General features: G+C 36.5%; 1 protein-coding gene across 6 annotated transcripts in view; it reads right to left on the minus strand.

The window, feature by feature from the left end:
- The window catches only part of dati (zinc finger protein datilografo), a 29,971-nt gene extending 11,424 nt beyond the window's left edge, over positions 1–18,547 (minus strand). The window contains exons 1-4 of one of the 6 annotated variants that reach the window (XM_070218084.1): positions 18,505–18,547; positions 17,332–18,427; positions 10,975–11,052; positions 1,775–2,060 (exon numbers count right to left, since the gene is read on the minus strand). In XM_070218084.1, coding sequence (XP_070074185.1) covers positions 1,775–2,060; positions 10,975–11,052; positions 17,332–18,414 — 1,447 coding nt within the window. In that variant the 5' untranslated portion in view covers positions 18,415–18,427; positions 18,505–18,547. The other 5 variants (XM_017154396.3, XM_017154395.3, XM_017154398.3 and 2 more) reach the window with 5 other exon arrangements.
- Between the last annotated feature and the right edge of the window lie 241 nt (positions 18,548–18,788).

An 18,788-nucleotide genomic window follows, 5' to 3' on the forward strand; every position in this document is an offset into this window, starting at 1 on the left:
TAGAACAATTAGAAATAACTCATAAATTGTCAAATCAGGACCGAAGGTAACAGTATTTTTTTCGCGTATGGACAAATATTAACATAAAGTGGAAAAGGAAAAGGAAACACAATTATGTTTAAGTGAAAGCAAGTAAGCTTGCACTCTAAATATTATTCCAGAGTTTAATTTTTTGATCAAAAATAATTGTATCTTTTGCAGAGGGTAACGCAGTGAAAAAGACGCACTGTGGGCCGTCTAGAAAAAAAAGCCTTCCAAAATGTTTTTTTTTTAAGATTTTCTAGAATGCTGCAATGCAAGGTTAAAAACAATTGAATTCTCTATACAAATCAAAAAGAAAAAGTAAACTGTGATGAATGGTTCACCCACTAAAGATTTTTAAAGTTGATTTTTCGAAATGGAACTGTAGCCAATACGAAAAAAACTATTTTTATACATCTTTGCAATTTTTTTGAAAGCGCCTAAGGGCTTAAGTTGTATATGTAACGATTGAAATTTTAAAAGCCACCAATTCTTAGAATTAAAAAAAAAATAAAAATTTTAAGTGCATAATTACTATTTTTTTTAGTTTTTGAAAGTGCCTAAAAATTGGGTTTTTTTGGATATTCTTTTACGTAAAGTAGTGTGACTACCTAGATCCCCGTTGAATTCTTTTTTAAAAAAAATAGTTTAGATATTTAACTACAAATTCTGAAAAAATTGCCCTTTAGTGCCTCTTCTGAGAAAACCGCAGTTTAAGTTAGCAAGAAATGTTTATAATTTGAAATATCGTCAGCCCTGGTTCATCCGCAAAATTGAAAATCTGCTATAATAGTCTGATCGTAATGAGTAACACACCAATCGAAAGGTATTGCAAAAACTTAGAGGATTGCATACCAAGACTTTAAGAAAATCAATTGGCTTGGGAGAGCGAGCGGTGAAAGTGAAAAAGTGAAAATTTCGAAATTTGGAGCTGTTGGGGCCGAATACATTTTAGGTAACGTACTTATTTAGTCGCATCTAAAATCATTTTTCGTCACAAAAGTTGATATCATAACTTTTGTACGTTGAAGGTGCGATCGTCACTAGTTTTTTACCCCGTTTAGAGGTGTTTTTATTTGATTTATTAAATGCTTAAACGGCAAAATTTATTTACACAATTCAAAAAAATTTTAATTTTTTTTATCTGTTATTTGTACATTTGCTTATGAAAAGTCACGCGTCAGGTACCGATCAAAAGCATTTTTCAACTTTGAGGAAAACGCATTTTCTCAGAATCCCAAACACAGTTTACAATGGTGATTTAAACCGAATGCGATTTTAAGGAATCCTTCAAGGTAAAAATATAAAGCAATAATTTTGTAACACTGTGTTATTATTACCCTTATAACCAAGGTTTGCCCGCTAGGTGTCGTTTTGTCGCCTTTCTGTGTGCATATATATTCTTCTCCCTCGCACTCCCTTTGTGTCAGTAATGGGTATATGCGCGTATCTGATTTTATTCCATGCCCTGTATGGTTAAGATTTTCTTCAAATGCTATAGTTCTTTTTTTGAGGAATTTTTTTGCACAATAATATTTGAAGTGGTATTGCCTTCGAGTTTACTTTAAGTAATGAGATGTGATGAAAAAAAATGTAAGTGAAGTAAATTTATGTCTGTCTCCCAATAATAATATTATTTAAAGAATTTGTGTTCCGACAATTTGGTAAGAGTAAAATGAACCTAGCCGTATAATCTATATTCTTTAGGAAATGAAATATAATCCTAGGTAACGATGTGTTCGGGATTACTCACCTGTGTGCAGGCGCGTGTGCTGCTGGACATGCGACAGCTGCTTAAATCTACGATCACAGTAGGAGCACTTGTACGGCTTCTCTCCAGTGTGCACCCGGATGTGTTGCACCAGCTGGTGGTTACTGGAAAAGCTCTTCATGCATTGCTGGCACTGGTGGGGCTTGGTATCCGATCCAGGCGTGATATTGCCGCTCAGGTTAGCCGTGCCGGTCACACCGTGGGTTCCGAGGCCGACGCGGGGAATCTGTTGCTGTATTTGCTGCATCGCGCTTTTGTGCATAAAAAGCTGCAAGTGCAAAACAACACGTTAAAACGGCGGCGATTAGTTTGGAGCACAGATATGCGAGCAACTCTTGGCCGAGGGGAGTGAATACCTCAACCTCAAGAACCCATTGATTCATTAAGTTCGCGGCTTACTGTCAGTGCGTTTGTCAATACTAGTTATATTTATAGACTTCGCTGCGTTACCTTTTGCGGTAATTGCTAGTTGTATATGGTATTTTTTGTAAACTTTTCATAAAAATGTGTACCATTGCATGTCGTACAAGTGAAAAACATGTCAGCAAAATCTGAACTTCTTGTGGAAAGTTGAAAATAAAAAAATTTAAGTGTATTAAATGTAAGTAAACAGGTATGTAGTTAACGTTTTCAGTTGGGGCTAAGCTGCTTACTCACTAACACTGTGAGGTCATCATTCGTTCTGCTGATTTTTAACAAATTTAATATTGGGGCCAATACCAAGCCAATAAGTAAGTTTTAACACCAAAAATAGCACATTCACAATATGTATCTCTCCATTTTACTATTCCCCAATGACTTCGAAAAAAATGACTTCGGCAAGACCTTTTTACTTTTCACCTTTTAAGGTAAACTTCTACAAATAAAAAAAAAGTTTTTTATTTAAAACCAAACAAGAAAGGAAGCTAGCTTCGGCCAGCCTACTTCCTACAAAGTTACGATGAATTTTCGTATATTTGTTTGATTATTCCTATGGGAGCCCTAAGATATAGTGGTCCGATCCGGCTCGCTCCGATATATGTACTTACTACTTGCAATAGGACTTTTGGGAAAGTTTCATTGCGATAGCCTTAAAACTGAGAGACTAGTTCGCATAGAAACGAACAGACGGACATGTGGTCGAAAACGCCTCCTTCACTGCGTTACAAACTTCTGACTAAAATTATAATACCCTCTGCAAGGGTATAAAAATCACTTTTAAAAAATAATTCATATGATGAAAGTCGGACACACTTTGCACAAGAAACAGTCTTCATTACGAGAACAGGTAGCTAAAGATTCAATATATACCGAACGAAAACGAAAGCTAGCTTCGACAACAAGAAGTTTTAGTACCCTTCCACAGGTATTATGAATAGAAATGTGTCTGAAGTAGTACAAAATATAAAATATTAAATAGCAAAACTTTCGAGAATACTTTAAAACCGGTAAATTTTAAATATATTTATCTAACATTTATCTAACATATTTAAAAACATTTCATATTTGCCTAATAATAATAATAATTATACCCGTTACTCGTAGAGTAAAGGGGAATATTGTATTCGTGCAAAAGTATGTAACAGGGAGAAGGAAGCGTTTCCGACCCTATAAAGTATATATATTCTTGATCAGGGCCAGTAGCCGAGTCAATATAGCCATGTCCGTCTGTCCGTCTGTCCGCTCGTATGAACGCTGAGATCTCGGAAACTACAAAAGCTAGAAGATTGAGATTTTCCACACACATTCTTGGGCTTCCTACGCAGCGCAAGTTTATTTATTTCGGGTCACCAACCCGACTATAGCGTTCTCTCTTGCTTTTTAATTAATTAAAATTAATTAATAAAGACAGACAACACAGTCGACAGACAGACAGACATGACTAGATCGACTCGGCTAGTGATCCTGATCAAGAATATATATTATATTTTTATACCCTTGCAGAGGGTATTATAATTTCAGTCAGATGTTTGCAACGCAGTGAAGGAGACGTTTCCGACCACATAAAGTATATATATTCTTGATCAGCATTAAAAAATTAAATAAAAAATATTTTAAAATGTTTTATAAATAATAAATAACAAAATTTTAAAATTATTGTTTATTAAATAGACGGTTAAATAAATAATTGTAAGTTTTTAATAGATTAAAAAATGACTTTTTACTTTTTGTCATTCAGAAATTGTCAAAAGACTTAAAACTTAACTTTTAATCATTAACAATTGTTAAAGGACTAGTAAACGATGAGAAAACATGAATTCCATAAGGATCCGATAAGAGTGAGAGAGTAGACCTATATGCTGCGACGTTTTTTCATTGAAAATGATTTTTTTTGTGGGGGCAATGGTTAAAACATTTTTTTAAATCTTAATTTGTTTTTATTTTTAAGAAATTAAAATTATTTTGAAAAAAGAGGTTTTAGAGGAACTAATGCAAAAGACATGAAGTCAATCGGATTTATATAACCGGAGATACAGATTTTCAATGAGAGGGTACTTTTTCAAATTTGACAATTTTTGGCAAACTTAAAAAAATTCTAACTAAAAAAATAATTTTTTTTCGGTCAAATCCACGTGTTTACTTATTTTCCGAATAGTACGTGTAAAAAACGTTTCAGGCAAATCAAAAATGTGACCCAATAAAAGGTGTTCGGTTTGTAAAAGAACCGCCCATAAGTGCGTAATACCAGTGAGTAATATAGTTTTGCAAACTTTCATAATAATAATTGTACTCGTTGGAAATATGAATAGGGTTTTCCACTTCCAAAGACGCAATAAAAAATTTTAAATAATTAAAATTCATACTTTTTGGACAACAAAAAATTTAGGAAAATATTTTCCTAATTCCCCTAGTACACATTTAAAATTTAAGTTCCTAACTTTTAAAATTTATAGCGCCCCTAAATGGACACCAAAAAATGTTTAAAAAAATCACAGATGATAACCAAGGCAAACTCTACGAGGTACCCGAGTTTAAAGAAAATCTATTATTTCAAATTCGAAATAGAAAAAATCAAGAGGATTCTTTTATTTTACAAGTTTACCTTTTAATTGAATCACAGAAACTCCGTAGAAATTGCATAAGAAAACAAAACTTTTACAAAAAACTAATTTTTTTCTAATTCGGCTTAAAAATATTTTAAAACAAGAAAGAACGTTATAGCCCCGACTAACAGATACCCGTTACTCAGCTAAAGGGAGTGCAAAGGAGATGGAGATATAAATGCACGAATACAATATACCCCTTTTACTCTACGAGTAACGGATATAAATATATCAAAACAGAATCGTTCCCGCCAATTTGGAAGAATGTCAAAAATAATAACTAGACAAATACGAATTTAAAGTTTTCTTCGATGTGATCGACGATCGATCTATGCTATTTTATCGATTAAGACAAACTTAAAATAACAAATTTTTTTTCGATGTTACTTGTAAATCCGACCCCTAATATGGGCAAAAACAATTTTTTTTGGTATATTTAAGTTAGTTTCGAACCATGCGCAGATCCACGTTGGTGATATGGGCGATATATCACAGCTATAAATAGCTAAAATTCGGAAAGCCGTAACTTCTATACTACTAAAGCTACAGACTTGTGCTGCATCTCGTTTGAAAGGTATTTTTAAATGCTATAAACGCCTTTTATATGCAATTTGTGTAAATGTAATAGTTAAAAAGATATGAACAAAAATTTGTTTAAACTTTTTTTTTTAGATTTTTTCAAAAACGGCTCTAACGATTTTCCTTACAACTTTAAACTAAAATTTTTAAATTTTGGTATATATCATGTTTATGTAAAAAATCGCGTTTAAAAGTTATTCAGAAACGAAAATGGCCACTTTTGCCAGCTCAGAACAACTAACGCTTCCTGAGTGTTTAATTTTGTGCGCGGGTATCCAAACTGTATTTTAGGCTCATAGAATCATTTCAATTGTTTTAAGGACTTCCAAATAGGAAACTTTTGTTTTACGACTTTTGGAAAAACCCGCTGCTTTAGCGGAAAAAAAGCTAGAAATAGCTAAATTTCGTTAGTTTGTAAGTTCTACACTACTGAAGCTACAGACATGTGCTATACCTCGTTTAAAAGGTATTTTGAAATACTTAAACGCCTTTTTAACTTAATTTGTTTAAATACAATGGTTTACAAATTATGATTGACCAATTAAAATTTAAATGTATATACTAGCTCCTATGAGAGCAAATATAAACAAACAAAAACTTCTGATATCAAATAAAAACACCTCTTAACGAGGTAAAAAACTAGTGACGATCGCACCTTCAACATACAAAAGTTCTGATATCAACATTTGTGACGAAAAATTATTACACTCGTCATTAAATACACTTTCTAAGATTTTCTCATTCGGCACGCTGCAATAGAAAATGCCTAAGAAGGTAAAAAGGCTAAAAATAGTATGCTAGGGCGGTATATGGGCGATATATCACCCCCCACTCGGGTGAATAATGAAAAAAAATTTTGGTATTCAAAAAGTATGCAACAAAATATTTGTTCTAATATCACCCCCCACAACAAAATCCTAGATACTCCACTGTTTCGAACTATTGATTTGGGGCTAGCGTTAAAAAACCCCCTAACCGAACAACGGAAAAAAACTGTTGCGTGCAACATGTAGAGTGCAACAGTCATTAAAATTCAATTTAAAAACGAGAACCGAAGCCAAACTCGGCCAGCCAAAGCATAAACACAAAACAACGAAATATATTCAAAGATCTTAATTGAAATCAAATTCTGACCTATTTCACCCTAATGTTCCTATGGGAGCTATAGTATATATGTGTCCGATTGGTGCACGTATTTTCCTTGATCAAGGTATACATAATGAAGCGCAGGTAATGTAACAAGAATTGAGTTTGTTTGGAGGGAGATGGAGAGCTTTTTGATGATTTTTTCGATTTTAATAATTTTGAATTGTGAAATTATGCTTTAAAATGCGACGCCTTAAATGGGTTAAATCATTTTAAATAGAAAAATAAAACGAAAGTCCTAGCTACAACAAAATATATATGGGACGTTTTACTTTTTAAAATGTATTATCCCTGATTTTGCACCTAAAACTTTTGCTATTTTTCTATGTATATTGACAATCAAACGAAATTCCATTGTCACCTTTCAAAAATCTTTAAAAGTTAATAAATTTTGGTTAATCGATCGAAACATTAATGACGAAATAAATAAATTTCGGTTAAAATGATAAAAGTTTTCCGCGGTAGTAGGCGTAGCACATTCGGATAACAAACTTGCAATCAGGATCTGCCTACACAAAAAAAAAACTTGGTAAAATCAACTGTAATAATTGTCAAACAGGCCCCAACCAGCAAAATTGTCAATTCTACTAAGTAAATAGTCATTTCACAACAACAAAATACACACAATTAGCAAAGACAAAAACCCAAAGCAAAAACAAAATACACGTAACTATTTTAATAGTTACGTAACTATCTTCGTTGGTCAATTTTACCAAGCAAATTTTGTTGTGTGTATGCAATCCCTGTAGCTTTTACGGTTTATGAGCTCACAGCGTTTTCACGGTTAAACTCGACTTTCTTATTAACACGATATGGAGGTTAGCTTATTGAGTCTCATTAAGAATGGTAAATGGTAAATCTACTGATTTTAGTTGATCATCAATAAAACAACAAAATTAACAAGACTATTAATAGAAGTAACTTTGTCACTTTCGAAATTTAAAATATGGGTTAGGTTAGATAGTTGAAAATTATAGTTGAAAGACGCTCTGATAATCCCATAATGAAATTGGATGCATTGTGTTGGGGGTTTAAGTATGCACCTTTACAACTCGCAATTTTCACCACACTTTATTCAATTTTATACGTTTTTGCGTGTGATTAAGATCATTGCAATGCTTTATTACGACATATATTCTCTTTCCTTTTCGATTTTCTGAAGAAATAGTATGGGAGTTATAACAGCGTTCGCAAAAAAGAATAGAATTAGGAGCAGTGTGGTGCGAGGGAAGGGGCGAGACTGATTTCGTGTAGCTCTCTGGTTGGTTGGCGGGCAAGCGATGGTTTGTTTCCACTGGTAGCGACTCTAGCAACCTCCATCGCATCGTCACGGCCACTCGGTTTTGTCCGAGACAGAGTGCACTTTTTATTCACTTGGCGCTGGTAGGTATGTGAGTAGCAGCAAAGCAGCAAAGCAGCGGCAGGCACGACTACAGCCGTCTGACTTCGTCCTTTGCCCTAGACTTTGAGTCGCGTAAAAATGGCAAACAAACACCAACGGCCGAACGGACGACGTGTCCAGACTCAGCCAACAGCAGTTGCGAATTGCCGGCAAATGGGATTGCGATTAAATAACAGGTCCGGTCCAGCCCATGACGGGGAACTGCATCTATTTACTGAGAAAGTCGCTGAATATGAAATCCCAATAATAAAAAATGCCAAATCTTAGGCATTTTAAATAAAATGGCGTTCCTTGCAGTTGTTTGTGTGATTATGTGAACTGGGTAACACAAGGCTTTAGTCACTTTAAAAAATTGGTCAATTCAAACTCTATCGTAATATTACATATTAATATTTAGTTCAAAGGGACCTCAGATACATAAAGGATACTCAGATATCCTTCGGTGCCGCCCGAAACTATGCAATGGAATATTCGGCACACTGAATAAGTTTGGTCCTTAGTCATTGTTGTCAACTATGCTGTCCCACGATCGACCGATCGATCGAACTAACGGAGTATTGCTCGATATCATTTTTTAATGCAACATAAACAACAAAAGCACTGGCGAAATAAATTCAAATAGAAAATCCTCGGGAGAGGGAATCCTTCTAGGAAGAGCGGAAAAGAGCTTTTTTTTGAAGAGAGCTCCTTTTGAAAGTCGCATTCAATTTCCATGCATGCATTTTCCCCTCTTTGTTCCCCTATTTATTCCTGCCTTCTCCATTCATTTGGTTTTTTATTTTCGCTTCTTTCGCCCCACACTCACCACCCTCTCTACCCTCCTTCCGCCTTCCGCCTTCCGCCAACACTCGACCCCTAGTGCCAGGGACGCAAACTCAAAGAGGGATGGACTTAGGTCCGCCGGACCTCTTTCGCTCTATCTTAGGGGTAGCAGGAGGCGGTAACCATCGCTTCTTTTCGCTTCACTCGGCGTGTGGTCGAGGTGAGTGAAATAAAAATGGTTGAAAAAACGTGAGGGGTGGACAAATGAGTTCGTACGGCTGGGTGCGAGTTCGGTTGTTCGTGTGTAAGCGGCGCACACACACATGCAGACTATATAGTCTATATTCACACACACATAAGCAAGGACTTGCGAATGTGTTTATGTCTGCGCCTTAGCCGTCGAAGACAAAACATTCGAGGGAAGGTCAAACGCTCGGGACGCCGGTGTCCTTAGCTGTACGGAAAAGCCGTTGTTGCTCTGCTGAGTTCTGTACGATTTGAAAAGCGCTTCTTGCGACTAAATGAATATGATATAGATACATGTGCAAGGATGTACATATACATAGTTTGTCCCCAGAACGATGCACAAGAAATTAAACGGGGTGGTCCAGTTGGACTAAACTTAGTTAAGTTGCAATACAAACAGAATGAAGGCGAATTTCCCATTATCTTTACAATGCTTCCTATTACAGCATTATGATACTAACAAGCCAAAAAAAAGAGCCGCATAAAAACTACAAAATATATAAACACTAAACTAGATTGCATAATATATGTATATAAATACGAAATGCAAAGTTTAATGTCAATAGCTGTTACACTGGGCAAACTGTCTTCAAATACAGCGGAATATTTCATGTTTTACCTGGTCGTTACCATGGGAGGTATAACGTATGTACCCTTGAATAAAACCGTTTTCAAAGTCGATCTACCACATTTGTGACCAATGGGAATTTTTTTTAATCGATAGCTTTTAAACTGAGCTCGCAACAGACAGACGACTGGGGGACATATCTCAAAAAACTACATTTGAACTTCTCAGGATACATAAGTCTTTAAGCACACCATTTAAACTTGTACTTTTCTCATGCTCTGGGTATATGACATTTGTACACAATGTCGACATTCGTCACTCTTCTAGTAATTGAGCGATATACACTTTAAAGAGTCACATTTGCGACCCCAAGAAATTAATTATGTGATGCTAGCAGTACGCGAATCGATATATCCACGACGTCTGTTCGCCTGATTCTATTTCCTTCTATTTCTTAAATGAGCTATTAAAAGGTATCTATTCGATTCCCAATCAGCTCAATCTCAAAAAAACTGTCTTGCCGAAGCTAACTTCCATTCTCGTTTAACATTAAAGCTATTCTTAAGTTGAGTTTTGTTTTTAGGCCGTCTTACTAGTAGAGTAGTTTTTTTTGAGTGTAGATAGCACATACCTAGACAAAATTAAATTTGTAAATAAGGGAAAATAAAATAATACAGTGCAAAGTTTTAACGATACATACATTTAATTTACAAAAGGTTTTGTGTTTCGTGTACATGTTTAAACAGAATAAACTTAAAAGATTCATTAATTGTATAAAGTAAATACATAATTTATACTATGCTTATAAACTCGGAAAACAAAATTAGGGTGTTCAATTGCGTTGCAAACGTTGTAAAGTGTAAAAGTGTAAGGCAGTTCCAACAACAATTTCTATACAAAAAAATTTTCAAAAGTAGGCCTTTAAAACTATTTTGTATAGAAATTATTGTTGGAATTGATATACACTTTTACACTTTACAAAGTTTGCAACGCAATTGAACACCCTAAATATTTATTTGCAAATAAAAACTTTTGGTTGTGGGGTGTCGAGGTTTTTTTCTTTTCGTAGATACTGTGTTGATTACTAACATATTTTCACACAATTTATTTACTATGAATTATTTTAAAATCAGAAATAGGTCCGCCATTACTTAAAAACAACCAGAGATCGGTGCATTTTATAACTGAATAGGGTCACACTAAAATTAATTAAATAAATTAAGGCAAAATAATGTAACTTTAGGCAGCAGATTCACCATTCCCAAGGCGCCATTACTTTTAAACATATTTGAGAAAAAGCTGGCTCTGGCCATCTACTAAGTTCGTGTGGGCGCGTACACTGTGTTATTAGTTATTTGTGCGTAAGTGTTGGGTGATTTGGTGTGCTGTGCTGCAGCTGAGTACGTGTCTTTGACGAGGAAGAGTACTATACACAACGGAACAGATGCCAACTCACTCGTTGCAGGGTTGACCAACATTCTTCAAGGGTGCGTTCACTGATCGCGGCTGCGCTGCTCGAACGGGATAGCTGAAGCTGAAAAACAATCGAAGGTATACATTGTAATTATAAATAATACAAACGAACAGTATTCGTTTCTTATGTACTGGGAAAATAGATGAGAAATATGAGATACTTATGTATGTAACTAGGTCAAATTTGGCAGCTCTTTACATTCGATTACTTTGACACGGACTTCCAGTACTATAATGTTTTAAATAATATGTAAATTTGTTTTCAGGTTTTAACACACAAAGAAAAAGACGGAACACGTCCAAACTTCTATTTGTATGTAGCGATTTAAATTAAAAAAAATATTTCGACGGAACTAAAAACGTTACATTTTTGAGTTTAGATTGCTGTTTGGCATTTTAAGAGTTGATTAGCCGTTAGTGCCCGGTTTTTTGCGTATTTGAATTGATTGTCTAATACTAGCCAAAAATAAGTTTATGCTTGTGTAGCTTGGTAATCGTTAATTTGTATACTTTTTTCTATTAAAAATAAAATTGTTTGCCTTGCCATAAATTTGTTTACTATTATGTTCCTAAAAATGTGCTTCACGCGACTTGTTATAGGACCTATCCTAATGTGGCATGTAGACATAATAACTTCTAATCGTCCGTTCATGTAGTAATTTTAGAGAAATGTGTTCAACCAAAAACTCTTCGAATAAAACCGAACATCTTTAGGTGGTAAATAAAAAATGAAAAATTACATCGTGCTCCTTTTCACAGTCAAGTGTCATTGTATACGATAACGGTCTGAATAGCCGATCGTAAAACGAAACAAAACGGAACGAATACAACACAGTTCCCTTGCGGTGTGTATATTTTGAATTTTGATCAGTGATTTGATTCGGCGACTTGATTCCTTGCTCTTTCCCGAGTTATAGACTTGCGAACTGTGCGGCACTTGTGTTTCATGTTAGGCGGATTCTTGCATAGGTTAGTTGTCCGAGCGACACAGTCTTATCAGCTGCATCACCACTGAAGGACGCATTTTCGTCTTAGTTTTTTGGATCGGAAATATTGTTGCTCAGCAGCGATTGCCATTCGTGGATACAGTTTATTGGCGGTCAGTGCAACAAAATAACTGGGCTCGCGACCACGAAATAGCTGGCGCACGACCGAACTGATTTTAGTTTCGTCAGGATATTTAGGTACGCGAAGCAGACCGGAGCACACAACCTTACGGTCTGATGTCCTTTGAACTTCTGCCGGCACGGCGAATTATCATCAGCAAACGGGACACTGCGTGAGTGCCATGGGGTTCTTCTTAAACTATCCCGTTGTTGCTTCGTCGTCGTCTCTGTCTCTGTCTCCGTCTCTGTCGCTGCCGCAGTCGCGCTTCTAACTCGGCGTCTCTTTCTCTATGCGTTATTATTGTTTTCTTGAAGAAACAAGCTCGGAACGGACGGAGTTTAAAAAAAACGGAAGGAAAAAGCTCCCGAAAGAATGGCATCTTGCGCTCTCGTTTCTCGATTCTCGGTTCTCTTTTCGCAATACATGGAGTGGGCGCACGGCAGGGAAGACAAGTCGAGGGAAAACAAAATTATGGCAGCGGTGGAGTTTACGTCTGGACTAGGAACAGTGAACTGACTTTTATATCCTTGTATACTTTACGTGAGTGTGTGTGTGTGTGAGTGTTATTAAACTGAACCTGAACTTGCATCCCCGTTTTGGTCCCCATAACTTACTGTACAAGTGAACCGAGGCGAAGATTCTCACACACTTTCGCAACCATAGGAAAAGGAACTCGACAACGGGGGTTACTTCCATACTTAAGGAAAAAGCATAGCTAAAAACTAAGCAAGGATAAGGCTGCTCTTTGTCCTTCTCCCTCTCTCTCTCTTACCATCGCTCTCCCTTGCTCTCACCCCCTAACTATAGTAACTTAGCATATCCACACCTCACCACAACCCCATTTTCCATTACCCCTCTCTAATTTCCGACCGATTTTCCCGAACTAGTTGGCACACAGAGAGATATGCTGGTGGGCACGGGACGGGAAAGGTGGAAGAGATGGCAAAAGAGAAGCGCTGTCGCCAAAGCTGCTTACACGCCAAGAAAACTGGCGCAGTAAAAAGTAAAAATGCTGTTTATCGCGTTACAAGGGCTTCCAAGTGCGAAGCAGGTTCTTGGGACTTGAGCGAGCCCGTGGACGAGTGTACCCCTTTCGAGCTGGAACGAAAGGCAGCTTTCAAAAATTCCCCTTCTGGAAAAGGGATTGCCTTAGGGTTGTTTTGATCTACTCTTACAGCGAAAGCGGGGTGGTAGAAGAGAGACTCGGATCAAGAGAAAATTCATTAGGGAAAAGAGCATTTGCCGTCGAAAAACTAGACACTCTCTTTCTGAAAAAATATCAGTGGTCACTTTAAAACTTTTTGCAAATGAACAGACCAAAACTTTCAAGGTCGTTAATAATATACTCAGACTACCTTTTCACTGGTCCAATAAATTTACACACTTATATATTGAACCCGCCAAAACATTTAGTCTCAGCATTTCAAGTATATCATGTTAATGAACGTTAGTTGCTTAATAGTAATCCGAAAGTTATTTAAGGCAAGTCGTAGTTCTTATATCTCATATCTCGTGATTCCATGACTCCTTCTATTCTCGATCAAAGAAAATTTTTTACAAAAAAAATTTGTATACTACTAGTAGCTGGAATTGAATGTGGTTTAACAAAAAGAACGAAATTTAATTTTGACATTAATACGTGTCTGTTTTGGCTCCATATTTGGCTTAATTTCTTGAATTTTACAAAATTGTTGAAAAAATAAAACCTATCTTAACAAAGGAATCCTAATAATTGGGGGTATCTCAAAACTCTTTCCCAAGCAAAACCTTTTGGTTTTGAGCATTGACGTACGAAAGAACCATAAGGGTTTTTAGTTGAAACAAATTTGTTTGTCATCCCCGATTGTACTTAAAAAGTTTCTACTAAAATTAGTACTTGATGACCGAAATAGTTTATCAGAATTTGACAAAGATAAAATTACCTGAAAAATTTAAAAAAGGAACTATTCCAAAAATAATTTGTTTACTTGGCTTGATCAGGGAGTCCTTCTTATTCCAAGAATCATTTTTAAACTTTTTTTTTTTTTTTTTTAGATACTTAATATTTTGACAATAACTATATTTTTAATTGGCCTAATTTTTTCTTGTGTAACTGGACACTGATGTCAGCAATCATTTTAGAGGCTCTTAAGTAAAAAAAATACATCTTTCAGATGTGTCTTTCATTTCTCCTTAGTTCTTTTATCGCTTTTTTTCCGCAATCAGGGAATGCATTTTAAAGAAAAGTGTATAGGTTACCCTTGTCTTTCCCGAGTATTATTATATTTTTTTTACACAAACAGATGTACAGAGGACTCGTCGAACTATTTTGCTCATAAAAGCCGCATGTTTATTCAGGTTTAGTTAATTAGACACCAAGTTCTTGAAAGTTGTAAAAAATAATTTTCGAAAGAAACAAAAAATTAAAATAATTTTTTATTACTAAATACATTACTGTAAAATCTTTTCTTGTTTTTAAAAACGCAATGGCGCAATGAGACGAGTCGCAACAAAGCACGCAGTCGCTTAAGATGGCGCCATCTAGCGAAAAATTAATTATTTGCTCATCACTTTTTAATGAGTTGTTTTATATTTGGTAGGTATTACTCGGTGGTGGATCCACGATTTGGTTGAAACTTATTTATTTTGGTTTATTTTAGTTTTGAAGCTACATATATCAAAAATTGTAATATAATAATTTCAGTACCTATCGAATAACCTTAAAAATAAGTTTGACACGCCCACTCTAACGCCCTTAACGGTTAGCGCCCACACTAATGCCTTGCGTTAATTCTTGTTGTAAAGTTGGTTAGCTTACACTCAAAAAAACAATCCTAGATTTAATTAAGCGTGGACATTGCCTTAAATGGAGATTTAAGGTCGTTGTGGACTAAAAAAAAATAGTGAAAATGGCCATAAATGTTTAATTTAAAGCCGTACATTTTTAAGGAATCAATAAAAAATCAATTAAAATTTGTTTAAACATAAAGAAACTTTACGATCTTGTTACCTAAAAAAAGTTTAGTCCTATCCAGTGCCATTTAATTATATTTTTGAATGATAAAAAAGTCTTCAATGTAATAGTCACTCAAAATTAAAAAAGAATGTAACCTAAGCCGTATAAAGAAAATAGCCGGTACAACTTACAGTACTTTACAATAAACGCATAACAACGTGTTTAGCAATAACACTTCATGTTGAAACTCGAGTTTCAGATTGTAATTTAAAATTTTCAAAGTCAACCTTTTCAACAATAAGTAAATAAGTGGTAAAATTATGAGATTAACATATATCAAAAGGTAAATGAGTTGTGTACATTTTTTAAGTTCTTAACCTAAAAAATACGACGCCTTTTTAAATGATTCAAATGTAAAAAAATTCAGTTGTAAAATGCATTTACTAGTAATAATAATACAATAAAATAAATTTAAAAAAAAAACAAGTCCGTTACTGCTACCGATACTATATTTAAGATGATGGACTCAAAATAAGTCTAAGATTTCATAGCTTCAAAATTACTCCATATTACCTTAGTGCAATGGCTTTCTTAAATCTTTCAAAATTGCGAATTAAATTTAACAAAAATCGGACGTCTTTATTATATAGCTCCCATAGGAAGAATTAAAAAAATGAATGCCAAAATAATTACCCAAGTAAATCTAAATTTAATGTTTGTGTAAGTTAATAGGAGTGATCTGCAGGGTATATGAGCTTCGGCTGGCCGAAGCTTTCTTGCTTATATATGTTTTTCCAATTATTCCTTTTGAAGTTGAGATAGTTGTCGGATCTGGCTGGTTCCGACTTATATATGTACTACCTGCGAATAATAGAAGTCTTCTGAGAAACTTTAGCCTGATAGCTTCAAAAGTGAGAGACTATGTTGCGTAGAAACGGACGGACGGACGGACATGGCTAGATCGACTCGTCTAGTAAGCGCTCACTGCGTTGCAAACTTCTGACTGAAATCACTACACCCTCTGCACTATGGTCCAAAAGTCGATTTTTTTGGCATAAACTCTAAAAATTGAGTCACAGACTTATAACTTTACACATTCTGTTTTTTTACAAAGAATAGTTTGCAAACAAATTTTTGAGTCTGTGCGACCACGCCCTCTTTTGCCTCCCATACAAGCAAATTCATAATACTACACTGTGTTATAAAATTTAACCTTTTTTTAAATACCTCGATGAAATCTTAAAAGTCCTATTTGCTTTAAATAATCGCGCTCAAAATGTGCTCTCGAAAAAATTTTCACACCCAAGGATTCTAAAAAAAAGGATATTAAAGTTGGAAAAATTCTGTTTTTGGCAAACTTTGAACCTATTTTGCAGACGAACGGATTCTTCGTATGTAATGTAACTCAAAACATTTAAAAAGTGCAACTCTGTATCTTTTAAGCCTCACACTCACAATAATTTTTGTAATTTGTTTAACGGAATTATAAGCAAAGGGAGACATTTCCTTTTCTTTCTCTTACGAATGCTTAACAAAGAAAAATTCAAAATAACTACTTTTTTAAATTTATTTTTGATGTTTTATCATCTTTTAAGTGGTAATTGAAAATTTTTACAGAAATGCAATCCGAAAAAAATTAAATTTTCGATTGTTGCTGCGCCAAATATCCTAGAGATCGCTGCGAACAAACTTTAAGGTCCCTGAATAGTGTGGAATTGCGTGAAAAGGGGGACGAACGGGGAAAAGGTGTTAATAAGCGCTGAAAAACGACATGTATATGTACAAACTGGCGCACTTAGTTTTTGTGGGCAGACGTCGGGTCGTTAGTTTTATCCCACTAAATACAGGGAACAAATTTTAATTTTCTATAAAAATACACATAAATTGGAAATTAAACACAGGTCGAACACTAAGATTACACATAAATGTACTATACACACTAAATATTACATAGCTTGATCTTTCATTTCCATAATTTACTTAATTTAGTCGGGACAAAGAAGTTTTATTTTTTTGCACAAACGTAAAGAAAATATTATGGCGCCAATTTCTTAGTCCTAAGCAGCTGATCGATTGTGTACTTTTGAAAGCTCATAAAAAGCGTTAGTGTAGCTTTTAACGCTTTTTTTTTAAGTTTGTATATGTATGATCTATTAACTTTAAGAATTTAAAATCAAAAATACAAAACATTAACATAAAAATTTTGACTTTATGCCAAAAAACCGGCCGCTCGGACCATAGTGCTCTGCAAGGGTATAAAAATGTGTTTCCCAACAGTTATATTCTATAATGTAGTACCTGAATTTCGTTGGCCATTTTTTCGTTGTTGTATTTGATGTCAGGCGTCGTGCTGCCGCCGGACGGCGTCGTGGAGTGCTGCGGGGACTGCTGACCCTGCGACAAGGTCTTGTTGATCATGGCTGGCCCGGGTCTGGGTCCTGTCCCCGAGCTCGAGTGGCCTCCTGTCCCGGGGGACATTGCCTTGCACTGCGGCGTCTGCAAGCCCCGGCCCGCCATCGTCTGTTGCTGGTCCTGCAAATTGGACTGCGCCTCGTCGGAGGACCCCGTATGGGTTCCGCCGAGGCCAATGGTCAGCGTCCGTCCTTCTGCCTCGGAGACCTCCCCTCTCGGCGCCTCGCCCACGTCGTAGAAGTCTCCGCCGTACGGGGGCTGGGTCTGCGCCTGCTCCAGCGGCTGGAGGGGCGGCTTGGCATCCATCTCCTGCTTGGGCTTGATCCCGCACAAGGCGGTCAGCGAGCCGTGGCCATAGTTGCGCAGGGCACTCTGCGCCTGATCTCCCATTGGCGAGAGGTTGTTCTGCATGGCCGTGGACTTGAGGTGGGCCGCAGCGGCGGCGGCCGCAGCTGCGTTAAACAACAGGTGGTGGCTGCTCAGCTGGGGCGACTGCGAGCCCCGGAAGGAGTCGCCCCCATAGGACTGTTGCTCCGAGTGCTGCAGGAGGTGGCTGGACTCGGCCTTGCTGCCCAGAGGGGGGTGGGGGCTGGAGACGGCCATGGAGCTGCTGCTGTTCACTGCGGCTGTTTCTCCTGCCCCTGGGTGGACTTCGGCCAGCAGCTCATGCTCCTGCGGAAGGGAGTGGTGCAGGGAGTGGTGGGGCGTTTGTTGCTGATTGGGGGGCGAATTGTACTGATGGAGCGCCGTTTGCAGACCGAACGGGGCACGTGCCTGCTGCCAGAAGTCTGCGGCGTCCATCTTGAACATTCGAAGTAAGCTGGCTGGGAGGTGGCCAATATCGATTTCCCAGCTCACTGGGCCTGGCTGTTTGGGCCGATCGATACGGCGTTTACTTTCGATCCTGAACTCAGATCTGGGCTGCAAACTGCGAGTGGTGGTGGCCTGGCTGAAGCATCTTAATTTCATATCATGTCACTGCCTGCAAAGTAAAACCATAATAAAATATCAGACTCTGAAACTAGGTATTAATGTGACATCTTAGAGCTAGTACTCAACCCAACAAAAAGTCGCCCAAAACAAAAAACTTCATATGAAAAACAACGTCAAAAATTTTTGTTTCATATGAAGTTTTGGTTTTGGACGACTTTTTGTTAGGTGGAGTACTAGCCCTTAAAGAAATGAGAACTCGACAAAGTTTGCATCGAGTATTCATTTTCTATTTTGTAACACTATCGACCTTTACAAATCTAGTTCGATGTGGTATCGAAACTTTTCCCGAAAAAAACTGAAAAATACAAAAACTAAGTAAGCATCCTGTTGTGATAAGTTTTAAATACATT

This window comes from Drosophila takahashii, chromosome 4 (genome assembly GCF_030179915.1).
Source record: "Drosophila takahashii strain IR98-3 E-12201 chromosome 4, DtakHiC1v2, whole genome shotgun sequence".
In the NCBI taxonomy this organism is placed as follows: domain Eukaryota; kingdom Metazoa; phylum Arthropoda; class Insecta; order Diptera; family Drosophilidae; genus Drosophila; species Drosophila takahashii.